This window comes from Pygoscelis adeliae, unplaced genomic scaffold, assembly GCF_000699105.1.
Source record: "Pygoscelis adeliae isolate BGI_AS28 unplaced genomic scaffold, ASM69910v1 Scaffold101, whole genome shotgun sequence".
Lineage (NCBI taxonomy): Eukaryota > Metazoa > Chordata > Aves > Sphenisciformes > Spheniscidae > Pygoscelis > Pygoscelis adeliae.
Window position 1 is genome coordinate 7,718,185 of NW_008824238.1, and position 26,558 is coordinate 7,744,742.

The following is a 26,558-nucleotide window of genomic DNA, read 5'->3' on the forward strand; positions in this document are numbered from 1 at the left end:
GCATGGGAATGGTTCAAAGCTGCGCCAGGGGAGGTTTAGACTGGACATTAGGAAGCATTTCTTTACCAAGAGGGTGGTCAAACACTGGAACAGGCTTCCTAGAGAGGTGGTCAATGCCTTAAGCCTGTCAGTGTTTAAGAGGCATTTGGACAATGCCCTTAATAACATGCTTTAACTTTTGGTCAGAAACTATAGCTTACAGCTACCTTCTTTCCCTTGTCTGTTCTCCATGCCATCAGATCGAGGAAAAACAATTGTTATTAGTTAGGCAACTATCATCTCTACTGATCGGGTGGTAGGACTGAAACTTTTATGTATAATTTACCACTCTGTCACACTGGGCAGTGACAATGATCTACCAGGATTCTTGGAATCTTATAGCACAGGATCTTAGATGCTCAGAAGTCCCCACACCCACGCAATTCAGGTACAGCAACTATAAAAGAACCATGCTGTGCATCTGATGTGTCCTGAAGCATCAGTCTCCCATATCACATAATTAGCACCAGTCTATGTGTGTGCAGCCAGTCCTACCAATGTTTATGGGATTGTAAATTCATTACAGAAAATACAGAGGAAAATTCATGTGCACAGAAAAGGCAGGTACCAGGCTCTCCCGTTGGCCACCTAAGGTGAGCTTCAGCCCAAAAATAAGTGAAAGGTTCAGGTGCAAGTCAAACTGGACTTTCTGGCTTTGGACTAAAATCAGCTGGACACACAGAATTTCATTTTAATGCTGTACTAGTGTTAAAAAAACTGTCACATGCTCTTCAGTATCTCACTATGTAAATTGAAATTTCATAGTCAAACCCTGGGCTATGTATGGATTTGTGAAACTGGTATATGAATAGAAAACTCTTAATTTTTTAAGTGGCATAATTTAAAAATACATTGTGTTTATCTGGCATGATTATTATTAATCATTAATCCCTTACACAACTGCTCCATTCTGTGAAGAAATTGGCTTTTTCTTATTTTAACTCTGCATGCACTTAAAGCAGTTTTAGTAGAATGTATTAAGTTTTCTAAACACGCTGATTAAATCATCTGTTCAAGTATATCACCTAAAATATGTTAGGAAATAGTTTGCATATTCACTCTTGCAGATCACAAAACTACTGTGAAGTGAAAAAGAAAATGCAAAACATTTAATATTTTCAGCAAGATTATCTACAGGTACCTTGTAGGCAGACAGAACTTGCTACAGTTTGAATGTATTGCAATTTATAGCATGTTACTTGTTGTTACTTGTTCTGTCATTTAGGTTATGATCCTGCTGACCTTTGCTTTCATGATTAGACAACTGCTTCAAAGAGTGTAGGATATTAAGGATTACTTGTGTGATTAAGAACTTTTTTTTTCATAGAGGAATTCAAAAGAACGCAGGCAAAATGGAGATAATGGAGTCACAGGCCTGAGGAAGAAGGCTCTACTTTTCAGAGCTACTGGGGTTTTTTGCTGGCCAATACAGATTTACTAAACAGAGTATCTATTTCAACTTCATGCTACTTCTCTGGAACAGCTACTTTAATACATCAAGACAAATTGTTTCACTTAGCTAAGTAAATTGTGGTCTGTGATCATTTTGTCCATGTTCAGTGACTGTAGGAAAGCTTATATAAATCAGTCCTATAAAGTTCAGCCCTCAAATGAGTAATTGGTACTTATGGGAAAAGCTTCTGTGAGCAGGCATGACACCTCCGCAGGATTTGAAGATATGAAAAACAGAAGTTAGAAGTTTGAGGGGTTTTGACATATTATCTGGTCCTAACAAATATACTTACATTTGTCTTGGTCAGCTTCCACTCCTTCACTTTCTGTGTCACTCGGCAATATCCAAGGTTGATGAGCAAGCTGAAGCTGTTGTAAGAATTCATCCTGCCACAAACAGATCTATTTTAGATAAAATGACAGAGAATGGTTCTATATAAATGCAGACTGTAGCAAACACTCTAGCCTCGATTAACTAGAGAGGAGAAAGCCTTTAATAAAAAAAAAAACAAACAACAAACCATTGCTGTGAAATAAAACCAGAATGTAGAGGATACACAGATGCCCTAGAAATTATTTTATTTAATTCTTATTTATCTATTCTGGAAAAAAAAAAAAAAGAAAAAAAGAGGTGTCTTTAGCTATCTTTCTGCTATAGCCACAAATATATATATACTCAACTTAGAAATGCAGCAACACAGAGCAAAATCTCAGTGCAGGTATTCCATCTGTCCCTGCAGTTTTTGGACTATGCCTAAACATGTCATGCATGATTTGCTTAAGTAAGGCTTTGATTTGTCAGAACTTTCACTGTCTCCAATCTAGTAAGAACAAGGACCTGAAACTTGATTTAGAACCTATGGTTTTATTAGAGAAGGAGAAAGCCTAGGAAGGCAAAATGCTGCGGAAACTTTTGTCTCCAAGATACCATAAAACTCTAAGCATCAAAATATAAATGTTTTACACAGCTAAAAAACCATAGGCAGCTGAATATATGCTTTTTAAAATGTTTTACAATTGCCTCCTTTTTTATATAATGTATATATGTATGTATATAAAATATTTTTCCATACACACACACGCACATATGTATGTGAGTCCGCACACACACAGACATATAAAATACTTTGACAGGTTCCTTTGCAATATTCAAGGTGAGAGATGAGACTGGAATGCATAGTTTTATTTTCAAAAGCAGTTCAAACATGCAAGCCTAGTCTCTAAAAGAGAACTTAAACATTGGCCAGATATAATAAAATTACTGGCCAGATTCTTATAACTACTCTAAAAAAAGGGGTGGTAATAGCCCTGTCTTCTTTTACACCAGCTGAAAAACAGAATCTACTTATTCAAAGTTAAATTGTATTGCACAGCGCTATAGCATAATTTTTATTGTTAGGCTATCTGGTTTAAGAATAGAAACCAGGCTTGTTTAAATCAGTTCTTGGAGACCGAAGGGTGTTCAATCAAGATGTAACTCACTGGAAGTAAATTATTAATTCTGTCAGTAATCTGTTAAAAAATCCACAAAGACTGCTGCAACGGCCCAACACTAAGCTCAGGCAGGAGCTCCAGGCCTTACACATATATCGCCATTTCACATGTGCTCAGTGTTCCAGAAGGTTGCTGACTACAGCACTGGACTGGGCAAAGTGTTTTGGTTCATGGAACAGGATCCTTGCAGTAGGAGCGAGTGGCTCTCCCACAGATCAGCATGCTTTGTAACCTTCCAAAAACACGGAGCAAAGAACTGAGCCAGGCAGCAGAACAGAATGGAAGTATCTGACCAAAAAGAGAGTCCTCATCCATCAAGTTATGCTCTATACTCCAGTAAGTAGGAGGAAAACTTGTTTTAATCAATACTATATTCAAATAAGCTGAAATTTCCTTCTGTTAACAATGACAGACCAATAAAGATTACTGAATACCACTTTAAACTATCTGGATAAATAAAGTGATTGTAAAATTCCAAGTGTTCAGAACATGAAACGGCAAACAAGGGAGTCAGTAGTATTTTCATCTCAACAGCTATTGATAACTATCACAGAATTGTGCCACTTTAATGGAATCCATCCTAAAGAGATAAGCAGATTCAACATTCCTTTGCCAATTTATACAAAACACCAAAGAATAAAGTAAATGCAGTAGAAGTATCTCTGCCAAAGGGTTTGGAACCCTGATTTATTAATTTTATAGAGATAATAAAACTATTTCTCTAGGTAGCATTTCTTTGCTATAATTCAATTCAGCCTTGAACAGAGCTGATAATAAAAGACACCTGTTAGAACTTTGTAATGTTATGTGTGCCAAGAGGCAGAAACTCATCCACAAAATCTCAGATCATTATAAGTCTTGAGCATTAAAAAAAACCCCAAACATTCTTAACAGCTGATATGTTAAGTACTTGCCAAATTATTTAAGATTTGTGCTATAACAAGATTAAACCACCTTGAGCTACAGCATGAACTTTACTAAAACTTAAGAACAACTCTGAATTGTATTTATCAGTAATATTTTTGTATTTTAGACTTGTTATGTTACTCTGAAACACATTACAAACTAGGAAGCATACATAAGGCATTGAGAGAGATGTTAAAATTCCTGATAAATAAACAAGTGACAGCACACAGTGTAAACCCATGCAGATTCTGAATTCTTTAATTCAAGCTCCTTATGGTAAAACATGCTCCTGGTAGGCAGTAATCACTTCCTTTTCAACTGACTTATTCTCATCAAATATATATCAACTTTGTACTGGGTAATTCCATTAACACCACCTAAGAGTAAAGAAGCAGAATTATTTGCAAAATCTTATCATAGTATCTTCTATAGGATTAGCAATATAACCACAGCATATTCACATCTAGTGGAAATTCCCAGTTCACACCATAAGGCTAAGAAGAATAAAGGCAATTTCCCTTCTTTTATTTTACTGTTTTTATACAGGAATAGGATACAAAACCTACAATGAAAGTTGAAAAACAATTTACAGTATCAGCCTCAAGTTTTATATGTTTGTGATCTGTAAAAGTACAAAGACAGACAGAACTTTGTTGTTCTTCTCCTACCCCAGGCCACCTCTGACTTTTTAAAATTTGTCTCCATGGTCAGAGAGAAGCCGTGACACAAGAGAATGAAATCACATGGCCACAAACAGGGGGACACCTTTAATATGGCAAAAAACGTCACTGAACAGAGATACTTCCTGGGTATGTTCTCTCTAAACCCACTTCTCTAAGTGACCAGGAACTTTAGTGGACAAAGATGGCTTAAAAGAGCTCCCAAAGCTTCTAGTATAACACTACAAAGATGGGGCTGGGAGCGGCAGATTGGCCAAGACCTCCATCAGCTACTTTCTGACAGCTGAGGGCCTTTACAGCTTGGCAGAGGAAGGTCTTCAGTATGAATGTGTCATATTAGCAGTTTTCCCCTTGGAAGCAGAGCTAGTCCCAAGATGAGTTTCCATTAAGTCAAAGGTCACTTGTGGATGTCAGGAAAGGATAAATAGGGTTTGAGCTGGGTCACTAGCAGCCAATGTACTACTGTACCCAGTGAGCAAAGAGAAAGAAAAGAATTTGTCACTTCTAGAAGGGATTATAACAGAGGATAAGATCCTGCATAGAAACCAGCTTTACAGTGGGCTTGCTTGATGAAACTGGACATGCTATTCTAACTGTAAAACAGGGTAATGATATTGCTCATTTCTTAAAGTTCTTGAGACATATATATACTTATATTAAAAGTTTAACAGGACACTTAATGTAAGAGCTATCAGCAAAGCTTGGGATTTGGCAAACAGAAATTACAAGTCACAGCAAATGAAATGGGACTCATGGTTATTACTACTATAACTATAGAAAGGCTGTGGAAGAAAGCATTTTTTTATTGCCTGCCTTGTTACAGGAAAGATCAGAATTGATGGACAGACTGGATGTCCCTTGGTGGAGATGCAGTGCTCATTACATGGCACTTTCAGAATTCTATATAATAATTTTAGTTGGCATCACGTGACTACGTATCAGGTAAGAACAGGACTGCTTAAAAAGGAGGAAAGAAAAAGGAGTGAAGTGTTTAGTGGGAAACAATGAAACCCTTCATTTCTTCTGAACATTTTAGTTAAAAATGAATTTCAATTCTCATTTTCTGGTGAGAAAATTCCAACACACAAACACACCCACCCCTCAAAACAGGAGACAAAGTTTTTCCAAAAGAAATTTGTTACAATTACATATTTTTTCCCATGGAAAACTTCTGGTTTGAAAATATATCAACTCTCAGTGAAGATACTTTCAACAGAACTGTAGTCACCGTCAGTCCTCATGTCTTTAAGTTGGATATCCAATTCCAGGTGAAGAAGTAGCTCGAGTGATGGGATTAGTGCACTGCCATTCAAATACCAAAATGAGGATTTTTTTTCACCACCAAATTTAAGTAAGATTTCCTCCCCAAATTCTTTAGAGTTATCTGTGCCTCATTTCCTTTCTTTCATAATAAATAATGGAGGCCATATACTTAATTGCAAGATTATACTAAGTATCAAATCTCTAATTTTCCTACAAGCATCTCTAAGCAATATTATTATAAACCACACTTTTAAATTTTTTTAATAAGTCATTAGGCTGATAATACATTGTGTCAAGTGTCATACCCAACAGATTTTTAAAACAAATGATACTTCTCAAAAACAATTATCTAAAGGTATGATATTTTTTTTCAGTCTTGGAAAAAAGCTCTCCAGGCTTTGACAAATGGATTACAAAGAGATTGGTAATAAATGGTGGGAACCGACTTATTCCACCATTAAAAAATTAGCAATCTAGCCATATAAGTCCTTCTTCTCAAGTCAGTATAGAAGGACTGGCGTTTCCTGAGAAAAAACTCACCTTTGTAAGGCATGTATCTGAGATAGACAGCAGGGCTATTCTTTCACAGATGCTTTTATTTCCACTGCCTACATGCTAAAGTTATCTTTAAGGCAGCTAAGGTTAGCAGAGGAGAATCCCACTCAAAATTTAGAAGGTACTTTAACTTTTTGTTTTGTTTTAAACAAAGACTAATTCTGTAAAAGCCTCTAATATGGGACAGGAAGTTTTTATGCTCTGAATCAGCCTAGTTAACATGCACATAGTACTAGACAGTGATTCAACAACGTTGGACATTTTCTCATTGCCGTTCAGTTTTGTGTTTTGGAAAATTTGTCCATTCAGCGATGCCTAACTAATCATTCCAATGTGTCCAAAAAATGAAAGAAAAAGCAGACCAAGGAAATATTACGCACTGCCAGTGCAGCAGGAAAAAAATACCCTGGAATCAAAAAGATAGGATAAAGTTGTGTTTAATATTCCAGAGGTACACACCTCTTAGAAACTGTAAGGCTAATAAAACTGCTATGCATCATGCAGGCAAAACACTACAGAGCTCTTGGAAAATTTGGGGGCATGAGTGTCTCAGTGTGATTTCTGTTATAATCCTGACATTCTCTAATCAGTACCTCTCAAAGCTGAGCAGTATTTCCTTGCTAATTGTCTCATTATTATATTTAAAGTTCTTTTCAGAGTAGTAAGTTACATTAGGTATACTGATGTTACTTTGACATAAAACACAATCTAGTCTTCATGTTATAGCAGCTCTTAAACATAGCAAAAACATTAAATTGAAAATCTTACTTCTGATAAACTGCTTCTCTGAGTAGTGACAGTTCCAACAATGTCTCCACTCATTTGCACAGAGAGCCCTGAAGCAGCGCTGTGGGTCCTCCCCATTTGGCTCTTAGATGTCAAAGATCTGCTTCTTTGCATACTAATGATGCCTTCCCTATTTCCTTGGTTGCTAGGGGTAAGAGGCCGTGACAGCAAGCTATTCGGGGTCACAGGTCTGCTACCCGGAGTTGATGGAGTTGGTGGCCTGTTGGTTTGTGTACCGGGCGTTGGAGGCCTACTGTTTGCAACACTGGAGATCTGTGTTCTGCTGTTATTGGGCAGCGGTGGCGATTTGTTTCCTTGGAGCTGAATGTTCTTCCCCGTCTGAGTTGACACCTGAGGCCTTGGATTTTGGCCCTGTGTAGCTTGAAGATTGCCTTGATGGTCAGATGTAACTAAACTATGATGTTGGATAGTAGGGCTTCTTGAGAGCCTTGCTTCTTCCCATAGTGCTAGGTCCTTCTCAATATCTGTGCACACACACACAAACAAAAAAGGAAAGAAAGCAAGAAACTCACTTTCTGTTTCTCTCTGGTTTAAAACTCTTATTGATTTTCTCCAATGTAAGCGACAACCTGAAGCTGTGCAGACAAAATCTATTCACCCTTAAAATATAAGGCATCAGAATTAACAGTTCAAATGCTTGTCAAGCATTTCCTCAGTTTATTTACATTTCATTTACTGCAAACACAGCTATCCCACAGAAACAAAATATTACGACTTCATTGAACGTCAATACAACCTACAAAAATCCCTCTCATCTCTTCAAAGTTCTCTTTCTGTGGCTTTTGCACAGTTTATCGCTAGTATCAAACCAAGATGGAGCAGTGAGCTGAACTCGCCCTCCTCAGCTGCAATGAAGGGCAATCCAAAACTGGTTCAAGGCGAGACTTTGTTTCTGGCCTCGCCGTCTATCGGCCAACCAAAACTCTAGGGGAAATAACCTTTGAACTTTGGCACACGTGGATCTGTGATCCTGTTTGAATCTGAATTTTGTGCTCTGGTCTGCTGTCAGTGCCACAGCAGGGGACGGGGTCACCAACATCTAGAATCCAAGGAGAAAAGATGGCCAGTCCCTACCCCTCACATAGCCATAAGGAGTAAGTTCCTATTTAAAAACAGAACAGATCAGGGTAGTGATGAAAAGTGTCTTCTGAATTCATTTAAATCATATTAACGCTTCTAATGAATTAAATCAGATACATCCAGCAAAGTTAGCTGAGGGTAGCTGGAATTTAGGTTAGCATTGCTAACACACTGGAAGTCCTTGCAAGTAAAAATGTCAAGCTTAAGGAACAGTATACTCAAGTTTATTTTATCTTACACAATTGTTATGAAATTTCACTCTCACTGGAATGTACTCTACTGTAACTTGGTTTGACAGGGACAGTTGGTTATCTTTAGAAAAGCAATGCCAAAAAAGCAAACCCGGCACCAAGTGCCGGGTATCAAACCAAGATGGAGCAGTGAGCTGAACTTGCCCTCCTCAGCTGCAATGAAGGGCAATCCAAAACTGGTTCAAGGCGAGTCTTTGCTTCTGGCCTCGCCGTCTATCGGCCAACCAAAACTCTAGGGGAAATAAGCGGGTTTTGGTTTTGGCCAAGTGCCGGGTCCTGCACTTCAGCCACATCAATCCCATGCACTGCTACAGGCTTGGGGAAGAGTGGCTGGAAAGCTGCCTGGTGGAAAAGGACCTGGGGGTGCTGGTCGACAGCCGGCTGAACATGAGCCAGCAGTGTGCCCAGGTGGCCAAGAAGGCCAATAGCATCCTGACTTGTATCAGAAATAGTGTGGCCAGCAGGAGGAGGGAAGTGATCGTGCCCCTGTACTCGGCACTGGTGAGGCTGAGTGTTCAAATACTGTGTTCAGTTTGGGGCCCCTCACTACAAGAAGGACGTTGAGGTGCTGGAGCGTGTCCAGAGAAGGGCAACGAAGCTGGTGAAGGGTCTGGAGAATGAGTCTTATGAGGAGCGGCTGAGAGAACTGGGGTTGTTTAGCCTGGAGAAAAGGAGGCTGAGGGGAGACCTCATCGCTCTCTACAACTACCTGAAAGGAGGCTGTAGCCAGGTGGGTGTCGGTCTCTTCTCCCAAGTAACTGGCAATAGGACAAGAGGAAATGGCCTCAAGTTGCGCCAGGGGAGGTTTAGATTGGACGTGAGGAAAAATTTCTTTACTGAAAGAGTGGTTAAACACTGGAACAGGCTGCCCAGGGAAGTGGTTGAGTCACCATCCCTGGAAGTATTTAAAAGACGTGTAGATGAGGCGCTTAGGGACATGGTTTAGTAGGCATGGTGGTGTTGGACTCGATGATCTTAGAGGTCTCTTCCAACCTTAATGATTCTATGATTCTATGATTCATTTCCCATTAAACTGTACAAGTCACAGTCCCAGAAGCTGTAAATCAGCAAGGCTCTAGTGATTTAAACACCCATTATTGAACTTATATAAAATAAGCATTTCATTTTTATATTGATAACAATAATTTCAGGTTCTAAAAGTCCTAAAAGAAACAGATTCTAAACTGCATATTGGAAAAATCAGATTTTCTTTCACTTGTGTTTACCAGTAGGTATAAAAGGAATGCTGTATGTAAAATAATTAAAGATGTGCTGCCTTTAACATTAACTTATTTTATAATAACACCTTGAAAACAGGAAAATAAGCTATGTCAATTTCATGTTACTAGTCTAATACAAGATATTCCACACATTTCAAATGCTATTACTAGAAAAGCTGATAAAACTGAAATAGTTGTGAAAGCCTCAGATAAAAGGGTCTCTCAAGTCAAAGATTAAATGTTTTGCTATTAGCAAATTTCAAAACATAGTTATTGTTTCTAGCACACAGTTAAGAATATTTCTAATTGCTACCTTGCTGACTTCTTAAAATTAATTATTTCCATTTTGAAATAATTATGTCTTGAAATACTCTTCCATTATGCTTTCTAAAAAAAAATCAATACACATCACTTTGGAACTTGTAAGATGCCTAGCAAAAATGCAGGGGCCAATAAATGACAATGTGGGCTACCTGATTTAAACCAAATGAGGAATATTTTCTTTTAAAAATTCAGCTTAGCTTGTCTTTGCAAAATTACAGACCTCTTACTTCCCCATGATGATTCAGTATGCTGAGAAATTATCTGAATACTGAATGATTTAATAAGAGTTAAATAAACATTTTATTCTGGCTCATGTTTCCTTAATTCCAAATAGTAATCAAGCCTGAAGATAAACCAATTATTCTAATAATTTCTCCATGTATAATTAAGATGTTTCCATAGTGTAATTATTCAGTTTTATTTAGCACACATCCTCTTTTTGATTTTGCTTCAATATCAGCTTTTCAACCAGAAATAAAAAAAAAAAAAAAAAAAATCACACATCTCCAGCTTTACAGTATTATCTGATCCATAGTAAATACCAGAATTGAATTATGACTTAGGATTTTTTAAATCCCTTGTCAATGTCATTTAAAGGAAAATAAAATACAGGCAACAGAGCAACACAAGGTCATTTTACTTTCATATCAGAAATACCAGAATAAGGATATGATTCATAATGTGCTTAAAAACTGTTTATGCATTTAACAGTTGTTCTTGTGATAAAAAATATTTCAGAAGTATGCAATGACCACAGAATCAGTGTAACAAACCAAATTGGCAAGATACTGGAATTAACTACCAAAATAAATATATTTTCCACTTGCATGTGATACAAAGCAGCCACAATAACATAAGAGACTGGATCTTAGACAAAAGTATTACATTGTATGTAGAGAAGGAAAAGAAAACTGATTGCTTCAATATCCGATTTTGTAAAAATGCTGCTTTCAAATATCAAGGTACTGAGGCAGTTGCTGGCAGTTGGTGCTAGTCCCTAATTTAGGCACAGGCACCAAACTGTGCCTTATGTTAGGAGCGAGTTTTATCCCGCACGTAGTCTATAAGAGAAAGCCAGGCTCCCTAAGAAGGTGTATCTGAGACAAGGGACCACATTTCATCATTACACAGGTAATCCAAGTCATAATTCAGGCATCTAAATGACTGCCTAGGATTGGGTAGAATTAATAGGTTCCAGCGCGCTTGGTAAGAGAACAGAAACAAGGAGACTTGCTGGTATCAGACACCTGAACTTTTGCAAATATATGAGGCAAATAAGGCTAAGCAAAACCACAGCATTATTATCTGAGGTCCTCTGAGCTGATTCTTCATGAAAATTGTTATGCTTGTCTGTGAGGGGAATAATTGTCTCAAGCAGCACTGGTGTTATAATAGGACAAGAATTATTAGGAATATGAGAGTCCAATGTTTAATAATTGGGCTGTTTTCTTGTGAATTTCTCAGGCAGACAGAAATTACTGAATGGTAGAATGACTGAACCCCATGTTACAGCGTTACTGAGATAACGGACCCAAAGCCAAATGACAACGGCATTGATGCGAGGGAGAAGACCTTGTAGGTCACACAACAGTAGTCTGAATCTCGGAGACTAAGTGGATGTAGCTAGTTAGCTTACGGTCAATTAAGTATTTAAAATTCCATATTCTATTGAATATGGTAGTTATTACTGTCATCTTTGCCGAGGGAGATCTAAAGGAACTGCATGTTTCAGAGCATACTGCATACAAGAACAGCTTGTATGACCACGGAAGTGTGACCAGTTAGGACATAAATCAAAGTAGGGAGATCTTCACCAGACCCTTCCTGAGTGACAACTGCAGCAACACAAAGGAAGGCAAGTGCTACCTCAGTGGCAGAGGCCCCTGGGGCACTCAGATCCCTGCTATGCCACAGAAACCTGATGACCACAGCTTGGCCTGCTGGTTTCCTGGTTCCCACTAGATGTTCCTGGCAGTTTCAGCTTGGAGAGAGGGCTCAAGGATTTTCAGTCTAGTTTGGCAGTGGGTACATCTCTAATAGCTACAGTGACTTGAACCTGTCAAAAAAAATTGAATGACAGTATCTCTGTTGTCAGAAACAAAAAACATCTAAAATATCTTCATTTGTAGATAGCATAATTTTTAGCTCTTGCTCCATTACAAGCAAAAACTTTTTCTAAAGAGCTTCCCTCATTGTGCTCATAGCTTTGTCTTCTGCCTTGACTTCAGCTGCAACAGCCGCTAGACAGAAGTACAATGGCTGTACCTCTCTCTGAAGAGGATAGAGCTCCCAAGCCTTTCACACCAGTATTATTGGTAGGATAAATGTCCAAAGTCTTTTAGAAAAATCACACTGAAAGTGGTAAGTTCGCTGCCTCACTCTCTGAATGATTTGAAAGAAGGGTCCGATAAATTTCATTTCTCCCTCCACCTTACATATACAGTCTTTATGTTCCAGTTCTGCATTCCTTTTCATAGAGTTGGCCCATGAAGCTCAGCTTTCACCATATGACAAATAGCATGCATAATATAGGACTACCATGCTATAGGTCTATGTCATACCTTATAACTAAAGCTGAAGATAGAAAATACTGATTACAAAGAACAACAAATTGCAAACTGTATCCTAGGATATCCCTCATTAATTTTTATAGAGCTCTGAAACATTTTCACTGAAAAAAAGGGGGGTTTGTTTGACCTTTTAGACATGGTTACCCCACCAAAGATGTTGCAGATGTTCCACTGCATGCAAGTTAACAGACTTCACTTAGCCGGAAGTCTCATGAACAAGGTGGGCTTTTCCTGCAAAGCAATCTCAAGGTCCACTGCAGCCTTTTCTAAAGACTACTTAACTGTAGATGAAGCATCAGTACCTCCTTACTGCATAAGTCTTGGTGAAATGTGAAAACAAAACAAAACAAAAAGGTGCATCATTAAGCTGTCAGACTGCAGTATATTTAACACAGTTTAATTACTGTTTAATTACTGTATTTACTGTAATTACAGCAAAGTTCATTACATCTACAAATACAACAAGAATTGTGCTGTTTCTCTTCAATGAAGAAAAAGGGAAGTTTAAAGTTTTTATCTCTTTTCATCAGCATGTGAAATAGATAATTTTTTCGTTCGTCTAAAATATTGGCAGAGCTAGCTGGGTGAGTACTACTAGGCATTTTATGATCCTTTGCTACCATACATACCAGCTAGGTGTTTTTCCATGGTCTGAAGTTCTTTTGCCGCCAAGGAGTCCTTTAAGAGTTTCTGCCTTGGGGAACCTCCAGGTCTGACACCCATGGCATCCAGGGTCCAAACTGTCTGAGACTTACACAGATAAAAAGAAAAGGGAACGTTTTTAATCTAGTTTCACATTTACACGTGAAACACTAGAAAAAGTGGTGTCCTCATTTAGAATAGTGAATCTGGTACTTTTTATGTAGAATATATAATATTTTATGCAAAATATTACAAAATATCATGTCTTACCTTAAATAACATAAATAGTAGGCATTACTTAGAATCAACAGTTCTAAAGTAATTCAAATACATACCTTCACACAAGCTTTTGTTCCATGCTGAGACATCACAACAGGACAAATTCTTCAATGATTTACATTCTGTGAAGTTCCAGTTACTTAGTGGGGGTTGCACTTACTTTAAATTACCATAACATTTGGCACCATATCTCTGCAAAGCAGCACTTCTGGGAACATCACAGAATTTCCTAATCAAAATTGCCAGTGCTGTTTTATTGCTGCAAGAGGTATGCCTTTCAGGAACAGCAACTAAATCATCAGGGCAACACAGCAGTTTGGAAGGGATGCCAGCAAACAGACCACCTCCCCAGTCACTTCACTATTGAACGCTGTGGTATTCAAAATTATCTGCATTTTCTGGAACCCACTCAATACAGTTTCAAAAAATAATTTTAAAATATGCTATGAGGTAAACTTGGTAGGTTTTTTTAATGCTTATTTGAAATAGACAAAAAAAATATATGACGGAGCGTGCAAGACTCAGTCATAAAAACAACAAACAAAAACATTAATTAAAGCATTCTTAACAGCCTATCTGAAATAAATTTTACATTATTACCTCACCAAAACATTTCATCTGTAGTCTAGGGGTTTTTGCTGATTTCCCAGGTTTCCTAAAGAGACAAGGCTTATGCGATGGTCTCATTGTCATTCACCTCTTACTAACTTTTTAATCTTTCGGTAAATGTCAAACAAATTTAGAGAAGGGCCACAGTTTCAAAGACATTAAGCTGATGCAACTGTAGGGAGAAGAATGATTGAGCAGAGGAGGGAGACCCACACTGGTGACAGCATTCACGGAGGGCTCCACTGCTACGCAGTCTGCCGGTCTGGAACTGTATCACCAGACGACACGTGGGTTGCTGCAGATAGCTGCAGCACGTGACGGTACTTTTCTGGCTGGACTCTCATGTCATAGGGAAAGGTGTACCACAGTTCAAGGGATGAACATGAAAATACAGGTTTGATATCATCTCTGTTCACAAAAAATTTGCTTTAACCATAAACACTAAATAAAACACTGTAGCTGCCTTCCCTTTTAGAAAAGTAAGTGTAATTCTACAGAAATAAAATCTTATACGGGATACATTTTACATCATTTTTAATCTTTCCAAATAAACTCTGCCTCATATGCAACCGATCATTGTGAACCATGTATCTTTACAATATGTTAACATAGATTCATATTTATAAAGCAACAGCTATACTGTAATGCTGCACATGCATACATAAAAAAGCCGCCGTATTTACCAGCATATGAAATAGTTCAAAGCTGCAGATAATTCTGTTGTTATTAATTCACAAGATTTTTAGAACACTAATGACATTTTTGGATTTGCCAATTGTTTTTTATGCTAGTTCTGCTCTGGTTAAAGTCACCCGTATTTAATCCCAGGTGAATACACAGGAACAGCTGAATAAAACAGTAAGTTACTCAGAAGTGGAACTGATCCTGCAAACACATTTATTTCAGACATATCACTAGACCTGATTCATCCGTTCCCCCAAGAGATTTTGAACATTTGTCACTTCAGTTCTCATTGTGAATTCTCCATACAAATCAATCTGGTTTGCTGAGGTCACTACGGGATATTAATCTGTATTAAATGACTCACATCTCTAAATGTTTATTTCTAATATATATTAGTTACCCAGTATCTATCTCTAGATGGAAGAATATTTTATTCTGTGAACAATTCCTCTGAAATAAACGAAACTAAGTAAGAGATGGGAAGGGGGAATAGAGCCCGTAAAAAAACTCTAATATTTTAATTTTCAATCTATTTTTATATATACTCTTGTCCCCAGATTTTTATGGCAGAAAAAGGCCATTTTTATATACATTTTATAGTGTATATTTTCATAACGGGTAAAAAACAGCAGGACTTCAATAATGACTATGGGGGAAAAAAATCCCCAAGGTTATAAGGATGAATCCTTTTTGAATATACAATCTCATGCACAAATACAACTCTGATGAAATGCGGAATAAAAACTAGTCAGCAGTCTATGGTAATACTTGAAGACCAAACTGCCCTTCTAATATTCTTAACTCTGACTATTCAAGTTTATCACAAGCAAATTATTAAGGGTTTTCAATAACTCCTTAATCTCCTAAAAACAGGGACTTCCAAATGTTAGCCTGATGAGAGGGTTTCACTCTCCATGTCCTATTTTCTGGAAATGAAATGGAGTTATCATTCTCTTCCACAGACTTCTACTGTTTCTTCTTACATTCTGCCTTTTCCTCTATTGTACTTCTTTCCTTTATGCACAGCAATCACATAAGACTCTTACAACTAAGGTGACTGTCTGAGTAAAGGCAGCTCTCTACTGCCTGAAGTAGAATCTAAGATAAACGGAGAAAAATGATTCTTTAATGGTAGTCATGATGATAGTGCTTTAGACGTCTATAAAACCATGAGTAATGTTTAAATTAAATCACTTACAGTTAGGAGACTCCAAATCACAAAGATCATCAAACATCAGTAATACCTTTGTATGTTTCAACACAGGTTTTAAAAATCTTATATAAGTTCATGTAAGACATATAGATATGCCTGCGTATAAGCACACACAGGCACACAGAGGCAGGTGCACACATGCATTTAATAAATATTTGTGTCTGCCTTCATCCTGTTAACACACAGCTACAAAGACATACAAAGTTTGTGTTCAGTTCTGGACGTAGCACAGATGTGTACATTCTTTCTAAGAATAAATATTAATCTTGTATATGATTTAAAACAAATACATTTACATATATTCAGTCTCTACCATTACATATTGTTATATGTTCAAACTCCCTTTCAGATACACAGTTCCAACACCCTGTGAAATTAATGAGGTAACTTTGGGTGAATTTTTTCCCTGAATTTTGTAACTCTTCCTGTGCATTTTTCTGTTCTATGTGATATCATAAGCTTATGGCATTTTGTCAGGCAATAGCTTCAAAAAAGACCAGAACAGTATTGCAATACTAGTTATGAAAAATTATATATTTAATATTAGCAATTTAATTTCATGATAAATTACGTGCTTATAATAGTGCCTTCCAATTAAACACTCACTTGATAGAAAATAATAACGATCTGGGAAAAAAAAAGGTACAAGAGTTTATTAAGACATTAAAACTGTAGTGTAACCATTTTTTGTTCCTTCTCTGAAGCTAGATATTTCAGAGCTATAACCAACATTTTCAGAGGCAGGCTCAGGTAATGCCTTTGTTCTATACATCTAATTAATACAGAACATAAAAAAAAAAAATTAACATCTTGAGACTATGAGTTCATCTAAGTGAATACTGCATACACACTGGCAGAGGTCTTCAGTGTCTCCAGCACACAATTTATGCAACAGCCTTATTCCTAAAAGATAAACACAAGCTGAAAGTAGGGGATGTTATCAAGGAGGCTTTGGAAGCATGTCAGTTCAAATGCAAGGATAAATGAATTTGTACAGCTCTAGCAGAACTCACTGGTGCCCCTTCTCTCCACTGGATGAACGGCAGCATGTCACTTAAGAAAGAGATTTAGGCTTGCAAGCCATTTATTTAAACCTTCTTATTGCGCTTCACCAAAACCTATCCTTTGTCTACTGGCCAGGAATTGCAGAGATAACACACTAATGTCAGTTAACTTGGACTTTAATGATAATGACAGTAGACTGAATGCAGTTGAAAAATATAGCATATATATATGAAGTATGTGCATAGAAGTCCTTCCAATTCCTTCACTATCTTCCAAACTACAATTGCCCTTGATTGTTCATTAAGCTCTATAAATATTAGCACAAAATTTATAAATGGCCTATTTACATTAACAAGATCTAAATATGAGGATGTTCCTGAAAGACATCTTTGTCTTTCTAACTTGTAGAAACAGCTCTGGGCCCTGTTCATCACCTTCAAACTTTGAAGGTGAGGCAATGTCTCTTTGTGCCAGAAATATGTTCAAACAAAGCCCTCAGAATACATTTATCAACTTTTAAGGTCAATTATATGTCCATTTCATAAGTGGCTTTCTTTTACATATCATCATAATTTCTTCACATACAATACATTCATTAATGCTTTTTTTTACTTAGATCACTTAGCCAAATTACTGCTACAATAAAAAATTACAAACAATAATGCCAAAGGTAATTTCTCTCATCACTGGTTCCCTGAACTTCTAGAAACTACTATAACTTACTGGGAATAGCCACACCGGAACAGAAATACAATTAAGGAGGTCATGAATAAGAATAAGAAAGTTCTTCCAGTATCACTGTATCTGCTTCAGTAGCATCAGTATAGCTTTTGTCCCTAAAAAAACCCAGTGCAGATGTGAATGTCTTGATCTCACCATCAAGCTGACTTGACGTGAGCTGTGCAATACCCACTGACACCGGGGGAGTTCTACAGAGGTGCAACATTTCAGAATAGCTAAGACCAAGAGGAAGGCCTCCAAATTACCTACAACGTCACCTGGAAATCAAGTGCCTGTTAGAAAATAAATTACTCTTTCTTGCTGACCATAAAAAGTGTTAATAAACAATGCAGCATTATGTTCCTATGTCATTTTGGCCTGCCTCAGAGTAAAACACCCAGGTACCCCCATGCACACGCGCGCGCGCGCACGCACGCACACACACACAACCAAAAAATATCTCTTTTCAGGTGTGGGAACAATCCCCACCTCACAAGAGAAAGCACTTCTTCGTTTTTAAAGACTGAATTGCATGATAACAATGTAACGAGGAAAAGGAGGTGAACCCAATTAATCAGCTAGTTCCTGACAAGCTGTAAATATATGCAATGCATTTTGATTGAACTTTGTCTTCCACATAGTTTTGCTAATCAAGTGCAAATTTTATTGGTAACTTCACAAGATAATACTGTAAGAAAGACAACCATGCTTAGCTTTCTACGCATAACCTACCATTTCTTTGCTGAATAGCTTAGATATCTTCAGTAGACACATTTGACAGGGATCCCTCCAAATACAAAAAAATTCCCCTTTATGGAACACTTTGTTTGCAAGTGTCCTTTCCATTCTGACCAAGCAGCTGGCAAGGACAGTTGCTATTCACACAGTGGAACTTTTTGTGCAATATTTTGTTTGAAGATTCTTCACACAACATGCATTTTCTGTAAGAGTTCACCAAATGTTTAATCTTTCAGCTTCCATAGTCTGTTCAAGGACATAAGGTGAGCTAGTCAACATGTTTTTTTGGTACTGTAAAAATAGTAAGCCTTCTCAGAGCTCTGTTGCAATATTGGCAGCCACCTCTAATCCCCACCTTCCACATTAGGGCCTGTTCTACTTGAAATGCCATGTAATTGAAATTACAAGCTTTTTGCTTCCCATGGCAGTCAGCCAGCACATTTTACGCTAAACCTTACGCTAAAGAAATGGTAGTTTGAATTAACTTACACACAGTTTTTCTGTTTACAGGCAAGAGGGAAGGAGGAAATATGTGGGCACCTGGGAATCACATTTGTTTCCATTTCTGAAATGTAACTAGAATAATTTTTTTCTAAGCTTCAGTCCTGTTTTATTTACTGTTATTTGGACTAATATTTTTGGATTTGTCATGCCCAAGAAACCAAAATTTTAGACAGGTAAAAACAAGGGACTTGTTGATTTTTTTTTTTTTTTAAACATATATTTCTTTTAAAGTCCAGAAAATTCTTTCAATTTAAAATTACATTTTAGAGGATTAAAAATAAGAGTATTTTCACTCTGGAAGACATCTGCCCTTCTGTCTGCCCCATGAAAGGTCTCCTTGGAAGTACTAACCACACACTGCATGCAACGCCTGCCAGTGGGGCTGATGAACTGAACTTGTGAGGAGCGGGGGCCTTTCTGGAAGCAGTCCTTAGCCCTGGGGGTCCGGGCAGGGAGACGGGGCAGCCCCGCCACGCATCACAGGGGTCAGTGAGGCACCCAGGGGGGCGCAAGTTTTGCAATACACAACATGGTATCAGCAAAAAGAATACCAGCAGGTAAGAAGTGAAAAAAAAAATTTAAGTACTTCAGGTGCTCTCCAAAGTAAAAGAGAATTTTAAAAGTAAGAAATAATTATTTTGCAGCTGTATGTACCAAATGCTATGTCTATTTTATGGAATTTGTTTTACATAGGGGAGGTCTCAACCAAAGAGGTTCAAGATATGTGATTCAAACTACTTCCAAGAAATATCACTTATTTCCCAAGAACCTAGAAATTATGTTCTTCTACTATCTTGTATTGTTAATTTGGCTAATAGTAATGAAACTCACACATTTGAGGGTTTTGGACTAGCTGTGGAAGAGTTGCACTAATCTAATATCTGTTATTATTATCTTTACAGAAGATTTAAAATTTAAAGTTAAAATTTAAAATTTTAACTTTATGTGCCTGAATTTCCACATACTTACAAAAGTCAACTTGGATTTGAAAACTTTTGTATCAGAACACACTAATTTTGTGTGTATAATATATAAATATGACCTTTATAATTCATACTATCTCACAGGCACACTGCTGTTGTTCCTGATGTGGCAGTGGAACCTTAAAATACTTATTTTAATGACTAACCTGCTAAATGCTAAACAGTGACCCCAATCCAGCAAATAATTTATAGATTTAGTTAAACACTGCAGTTTGGGTGATTTAGAGCTGTTGATTATACTCAGACTTGTACAAGTAATGAAGTTACTTCTTAGCATTGTTCCCAGGGAAAATAGTGGGAAAAGATAAGAAAACTTCTAACAATTACGATTTAAATCATGTATCGATGGAATATAGCTGTATTCAACATATATTGATAGCAAGAATTAAAAGCTTAATTTTTTCTTATGCATGAAGCCTCAAGTCATTTCACAAATTGAATTAGCATTAAGGAATTTCTGCATTTATCACAGAAAATCCATGTGTCTATTCCTTCTAGGAAAGCAACTGAAAAGTTCCAGTGCAGTAGGGAAAACAGGAGAAAATGTATTTAAAACAAACACCTTTATAAAACAATTCATTAGGGTATTTTTCCCACAGTAATAAAGAGCAAAACCCCAAGGCAAATTCATGCAGAAATGCCTTTTGCAGTTGGACAACTTTTTTTTTCCACAGTTTCTGTTACACTTGGATTGGTTTGCCTTACATGGATAATTTGCAAAGAAAAATATACCTTTTTATATGCACATATAAGGCACGATGAGTGAATGCAAAGATTCACATAAAAAAACAATAAGCATGAGTCCTGTTAGATCCAGGTGGTAAAAGAAGCAACTCAGAGGGAAGGGAAAGGCTGCTCAATGTGAATTGCCCAGTGCACGTGCCCTCTTTCTTTCTGTTAGTCACTGTAACTTTAGTAATTTGCCCTGATACCTTACTTTTCCATTTCTGTCAGAATTCCATCCCACCTAGTTTTTTCCTAGTATCACTTCAGTGTTTTCTTAAAGCTTGCTAGCCAAATATTTATAAAACTCATTTACAGAAACATTAAAGTAAAATAGGACTCGGAGTTCACCATACTGCAAAAATCTCAAGAAAAAGCTTTGCATTTTGCCTAGCACTTTTTGTTACATTAAATATTTGTCAGAAAATGAGCCCCGCAGTAAACTAGGATCTCTAAGGACATTTTGAATGCTTGCTTCCACTTTGAATCCTTGCAAAACACTTGGGAAGAGTGCTGATTCCTGTAAATACTTCAAACTGCTTTTTGCTAGCTTTACTTGTTTATTCATTCAGTACGCCTTGTTTGGGATTGTGCAGCACTGAAAATACAAATTCTTGATTTTTCAAATATCAACTCTCTTTGAGAAAAATAAAGCGTAGCAAAAGATTCTATTAAAAAAAGGTTTAAAGTAAAAAAGTCTAATTACAAAACCTTCCAGATTCTTCAGAAATGGAACAGTAAACATATACAATGTTACAAGAAAATCATAATGTAGCCATATTATAAATTATGGTCTAGACATAGATGTTGCCTGTCTCTTCTAAGAACGGGTATCCAGATTGCTTTAGTCTCCACATCAAAGATCTTACATGTAGACTCATACACGGGACATGAAAAAAGAACCCACACAGCTCTTTTCTAAAGATCCTTATGCATAATTCTTGCTGCTTTATCCCACAATTTTTCTCAAAACACTTGTCCTCTGAAGGCCAAGGCACTTTTAAAGAAAATTTGTCAAATATACGCGAGTAGAGAGAAATTTATGATAATGATCCATTTAACTAGCAACAGACTCAAATTACCCTATTGGAATGCAGTACCAGTATTAAACATGGCACACCTTGAACCAGATCAGGAATTTTTACATGTAATATGCACATTTGAGTGAATGCCATGAATCAATTTGTCCAATTTATGAGAAATGTCTGATCAACATCATATTTATTCTATTTTTCCCCTCATCTTGTGTCTAATATAGTATCTCATATCTCATATAATATCTGAAAATCATTTCAAGTCATGAGAATGTATTTTGTTATCAGTTCTGAAGTAATTTTACAGGCGTATTTCTTACTGTTTTGAAGGATTTGTGGCAATCCATTGCAAGAATGCATTTATCTTCACAGCCTTCCTATGAGGAACCTCAGTTTTACCTCTACATTTTATATGTCAAGGTTGTCAAAGAATAAGTCTCACTGGAAGTTATTAGGGGACCATGGAACTGATCTCTATTCCTTCAGAGCCCTAAAAGGCAACAACAGTTGGATCATTTTTTTATTTCTGAGGAGATACAGCTGCAGACAAACACACCGTGTCGGATAGCTGAATCTTATTCTGAATAACAAGCCATTTTAAAGAGATAAAAGTACACAATCAGCTAGCTACACACTATTTCAGCAAGAGCTTTAAGATACAAAACACAAAAAAAACCCCAAAAGCAGATGAACTAACAGTTACTTGTTCATGGCTCCTTAGTAACTTAGGCAAAGGAATTTTCCAAGAGGTCAGGAAGGTGAAGCTAGCTGCCGTTGCCCTGGGGAGAGGTTGGGTGGGCAGAGCAATAGCTGCAACTGCTCTTCTTGCCTTCTCTTTGCAGCACTGGCGATAACCACAATAGCCAGTGCGGCTTTTAGAGATTCAGCCCAGGCAACTTTGCTGCCTCTGGCAGTCTACTGCTCCAGGCAACATCCCTATGCCTAGAACTAGCAAAGCGTTAAATGATACATGTACATATTGTTTGTCCGTTCGTAAGCACGAACACACAGAACATATCTAAAAATGCTCAGTTGAAGGCTGCACATTTCTGTAGCAAGATTTTGCTAATAAACATAATGATTTTTGTTTTCCTTGTATCTTTATTTTTCCGTGTAATTCCATTTACTTTTTGACTACGCTACATGTCTGTAGAACTGATAGCTGCAGGTCCAAATCAATAAGAAACCTGTGGGTTCAGAAACTGCTGCAAAATTTATTATACCTCTCTGTTCACTGGTGTGAAGCAGAAAGGAGGCTTGAGAAAGAAGCTCAAAGCAACAGCAGCTAAAGTTCTGCTCCTCACTCCTTTTGCCCAATATCCGCAAATGCTCTGGGAGGTTCTTGCAAGTTCTGAAACAGCTTTAGGAATTGATCTGGAACTCTGTATCTGCCAACTGCTTTGATAACTCTGGTTGGAAATATCGTATGTTCAGTATTATTTAGCTTTATTAGTAGTACTTAATCAGCTGCCTGAAAGACTGCAGGATCAGTCTGCATTGTCATTTTTCTTTTTTCTTTAATACTGCCCTTTTTTACTTAGCTAACAAATACTGAGCTCTTCTTTTCACTTACTTTATCAACACTAAAGTGTGCTATAAACCAGTATTGCTATGGTTGACAAGAATTAATGTGTCCTCCTACAGCTGTCTAAAATTTTGCAAAAACAAACAACTATTGTCAAGTTATTTGCCTTAGGAAAAAAGCAATCCCTCCTTTAACCTATATTCAAGTTTCTGATGCAATACAACTAGCGCCAAAATTCTGATTATATAATTTTTCAAAAATTATTTTATTACTAGTTATATTTTCTGCAAACTGCAAATCTGCAAAGATTTTCTTAAATTTCAAAATAAAAGAACTGATGAAAATATTACCAAGCATAATACTGCATTCTTTAAAAAAAATATAAATTAGCCATACATTTTAAATAGACACCACATTTATTAGTTTCCAAGCAAATGTTACCAAAAAGTTAAATTATAGTTGAGATATTATAATGTCATATTTCATAATGACATTTAGAGGTTGAATTATTTTGTTCTCTTTATTTTCTAAAATCAAATATTATCTGGTAAAATGGATATTTGACTAACATTTAAGAACAGACAGACATAGTATAAAATGACTGCACTTTCAGTGAGAGCTATACAACTGTCTAACAACATATGGTTTTGTATGAGATTATAATAATTTATTTCAAAATACCACCCTTCCTAGAATAAAAAAATTAAAACAGCCAGAGAACTGAAAATTCAGAAGGGTTAGGTAAATTAAGTTTTCTTCTCTCTAGGATGACAGTGCTGGCAAGAACAACTTTTATCTTTATGCAAAATCTAATTTTTATCAAACTATTTTTAAAAATTACAGGATTATCCATAAGGGAAGATACTTACAGATCCTGCCACTTGAGAGGCACTCTGAAATTCATCAATATCCTCCGTAAGTGTTTCAACCCCGGGTACTTGAGCTGTTCCAAAGAGGTAGAAAAGAAGTAAATCACTCTAATTAAGTAAGCATTAGTCACTTTGAAAATAAAATGCCTATAAATTAACTGCTGGGAAGGTAAATGCAGCTACTGTAAATGCACTGCTTTTCAGTTACACTTCAATGGATTTTAATTTATGTCTTAATTTATGTCTGATTTTATGTCTGATCTTAATTTATAAGCTTAATGCAATGTGGAACAGTGTCTCTAACACAATTAGAGTGATAAGCAAGCTTCCTTCAGCTGCCAAGGTGTCTCATAGGTTATTTATTATTTTTACTATTAAAACTAAATACTCTTTGTCCTTTACACAAATGAGTAGTGGGTCTTCAGCTTTAATAAAATCAATAAAATTAAATTAAATTAATATGCTTTAACGAATTAGAATATAGTTAAAATCCTTGAAGTAAGAAGTTCTGGTCACTTTAGGCAATGTTTAAAAGCCATGCAAGCTGTAATTTTTGCCCATACGGCCACATTTGTAAAACAACATGACTTGGTGAGAAGGCTACAGTGCCTCTTTGACACATACGTAACGACTTAAAACAGAATTGATGTACCTGTGTCAGAGAAAGCAATTTCCAAGTAACATGCCATGCAGTTTCACTCTTTGCCTGACAGTCTGCTAGGCACTTAGATGATGTTCATAAGCAGCCTAAGAAAACAAGATGCCCTGATCTTCCCCAGGTTCTGCTGTTATTCAGACACTTAGCAGGGAGGTCCTTACGTTTTCAGAGTGCCCTGATTTGTTAAACATCTCAGCCTATACTTACTATAAAGACAGAACTATACTGAAGTATGGCAACTACGGTTACCACATTCATTGCAAACACAAAAGAAAGGAGAGGAAGAAGAGGTAATGACGATGCAAAGTTGTGGTCAGAGAACTGTGCAGGAATTGGGAGATGATGCCACATTTTTGCCACTGCTGTATCTAGTTCTCAACCCTAATTCCCACATATTTCATCCTTACTAATTTTTTTACCCTGGTCATGCAGTTCCATCTGGAATAGCACTATAGGTGTTTCATACATTCTTATTTCTATTGAACATCCCCAATTTCAAACTTTTCCTCTACATCCAAATGCCTGTTTTGAACTTACTACTATATTGGCACTTTAAAGTTAAAAAAAAAAGTAGAAGCTACACATCCTAGTCTTTTCAAGTTTCTTCAAGTAGAAACTTTCTAGTTTTTACTGGATAGAAACAGGAGCTGGCTAACTGCAAATAATAAAAAACAGTGACTCCTGTTTGATAGGGAATGAACTACTGATGTGGAATTTGCTTAATAAAATTTATTTAGCAAACTAAATATTATGTATCACAGCATAATCTGTAGATCTAATAACACAACAGAATAGGAAATATCACATGTACACACTGTGGCATAGTACCGTATAATCTATCATTTTCAGTCCAATTATATTATTCCAGGTAGAGCCACAAAATAAACAAGCCTTTGCCCACACCTCAGAAATACGTGGAGTTGCACACTACACTGCAAAGTAACTCACTTTACAAACAGCTTTTTCAGACAAAATGAGGAGTGGTTTAGAAGTGCTATGCTTTTCATTTATCCAATATTAAGAGTTTACTCCCTAATAAGTTGTTGTATTTTAAGCTTCCTTCTACAAGAATGCACTGACCGCAAAGATCTTATTTGCAATAATGTCTTCTTTTGCTGCCTTGTATCATGGCTTTCACTCAAAGGTTAAGGCACTTTTCAGCAAAAGAGACTGAAACAAGTGAAACAAGGTTCTATGGTTCCTATAGACAACTGGGATTGAATGAACAGTTATCCTTTAGTGATACTATTTCTTAATATACAAATTAAAAAAATAAAAATACACAGTAGTAGATGACCTCTACAATTCCCCAACCTGAAAAACAGACTGAGGGTTGACAGATGCAGATTTTTACTGGATCAATCCTGTTGCAGTGTCTATCTTTTGAAACCTCAGCCGTTCTCCCCATCTATCTGTACAGAACAAGAGCAAGGCTTAATGGAGAACTGATCCAAAAGACAAACCTGACAGGCTTGGCATCTACAGGGGATGTTTGCTGTGTGGTCACCAAAGCTGCTGCTTCTTATCAAAATCAAGAACCTAGCTATTAAATTCTTCCCTTAGTTCTTTCCTGTGAAGTGGTCCAATGGGAAAGAGAAACAGTTTTGAGAGGTATAGATTAAGACAGTAAAAAGAAACTGCAGCGTTAAAGCGTCTTGTGTTCTCCGATTTTGAGACCTGATTCCCATCTCTCATTTTTACTGCTTAGATCAAACACAACTCTGTCCAGTT

General features: G+C 36.8%; 1 protein-coding gene across 1 annotated transcript in view; it reads right to left on the reverse strand.

Annotated features, from left to right (window-relative positions):
• Positions 1-26,558, reverse strand: part of LOC103926239 (chromosome unknown open reading frame, human C8orf34) — a 168,114-nt gene that overhangs the window by 15,910 nt on the left and 125,646 nt on the right. The window contains exons 10-13 of the mRNA XM_009335079.1: positions 24,170-24,243; positions 13,271-13,391; positions 7,158-7,660; positions 1,785-1,878 (exon numbers count right to left, since the gene is read on the reverse strand). Coding sequence (XP_009333354.1) covers positions 1,785-1,878; positions 7,158-7,660; positions 13,271-13,391; positions 24,170-24,243 — 792 coding nt within the window. The remainder of the gene's footprint in view (positions 1-1,784; positions 1,879-7,157; positions 7,661-13,270; positions 13,392-24,169; positions 24,244-26,558) is intronic.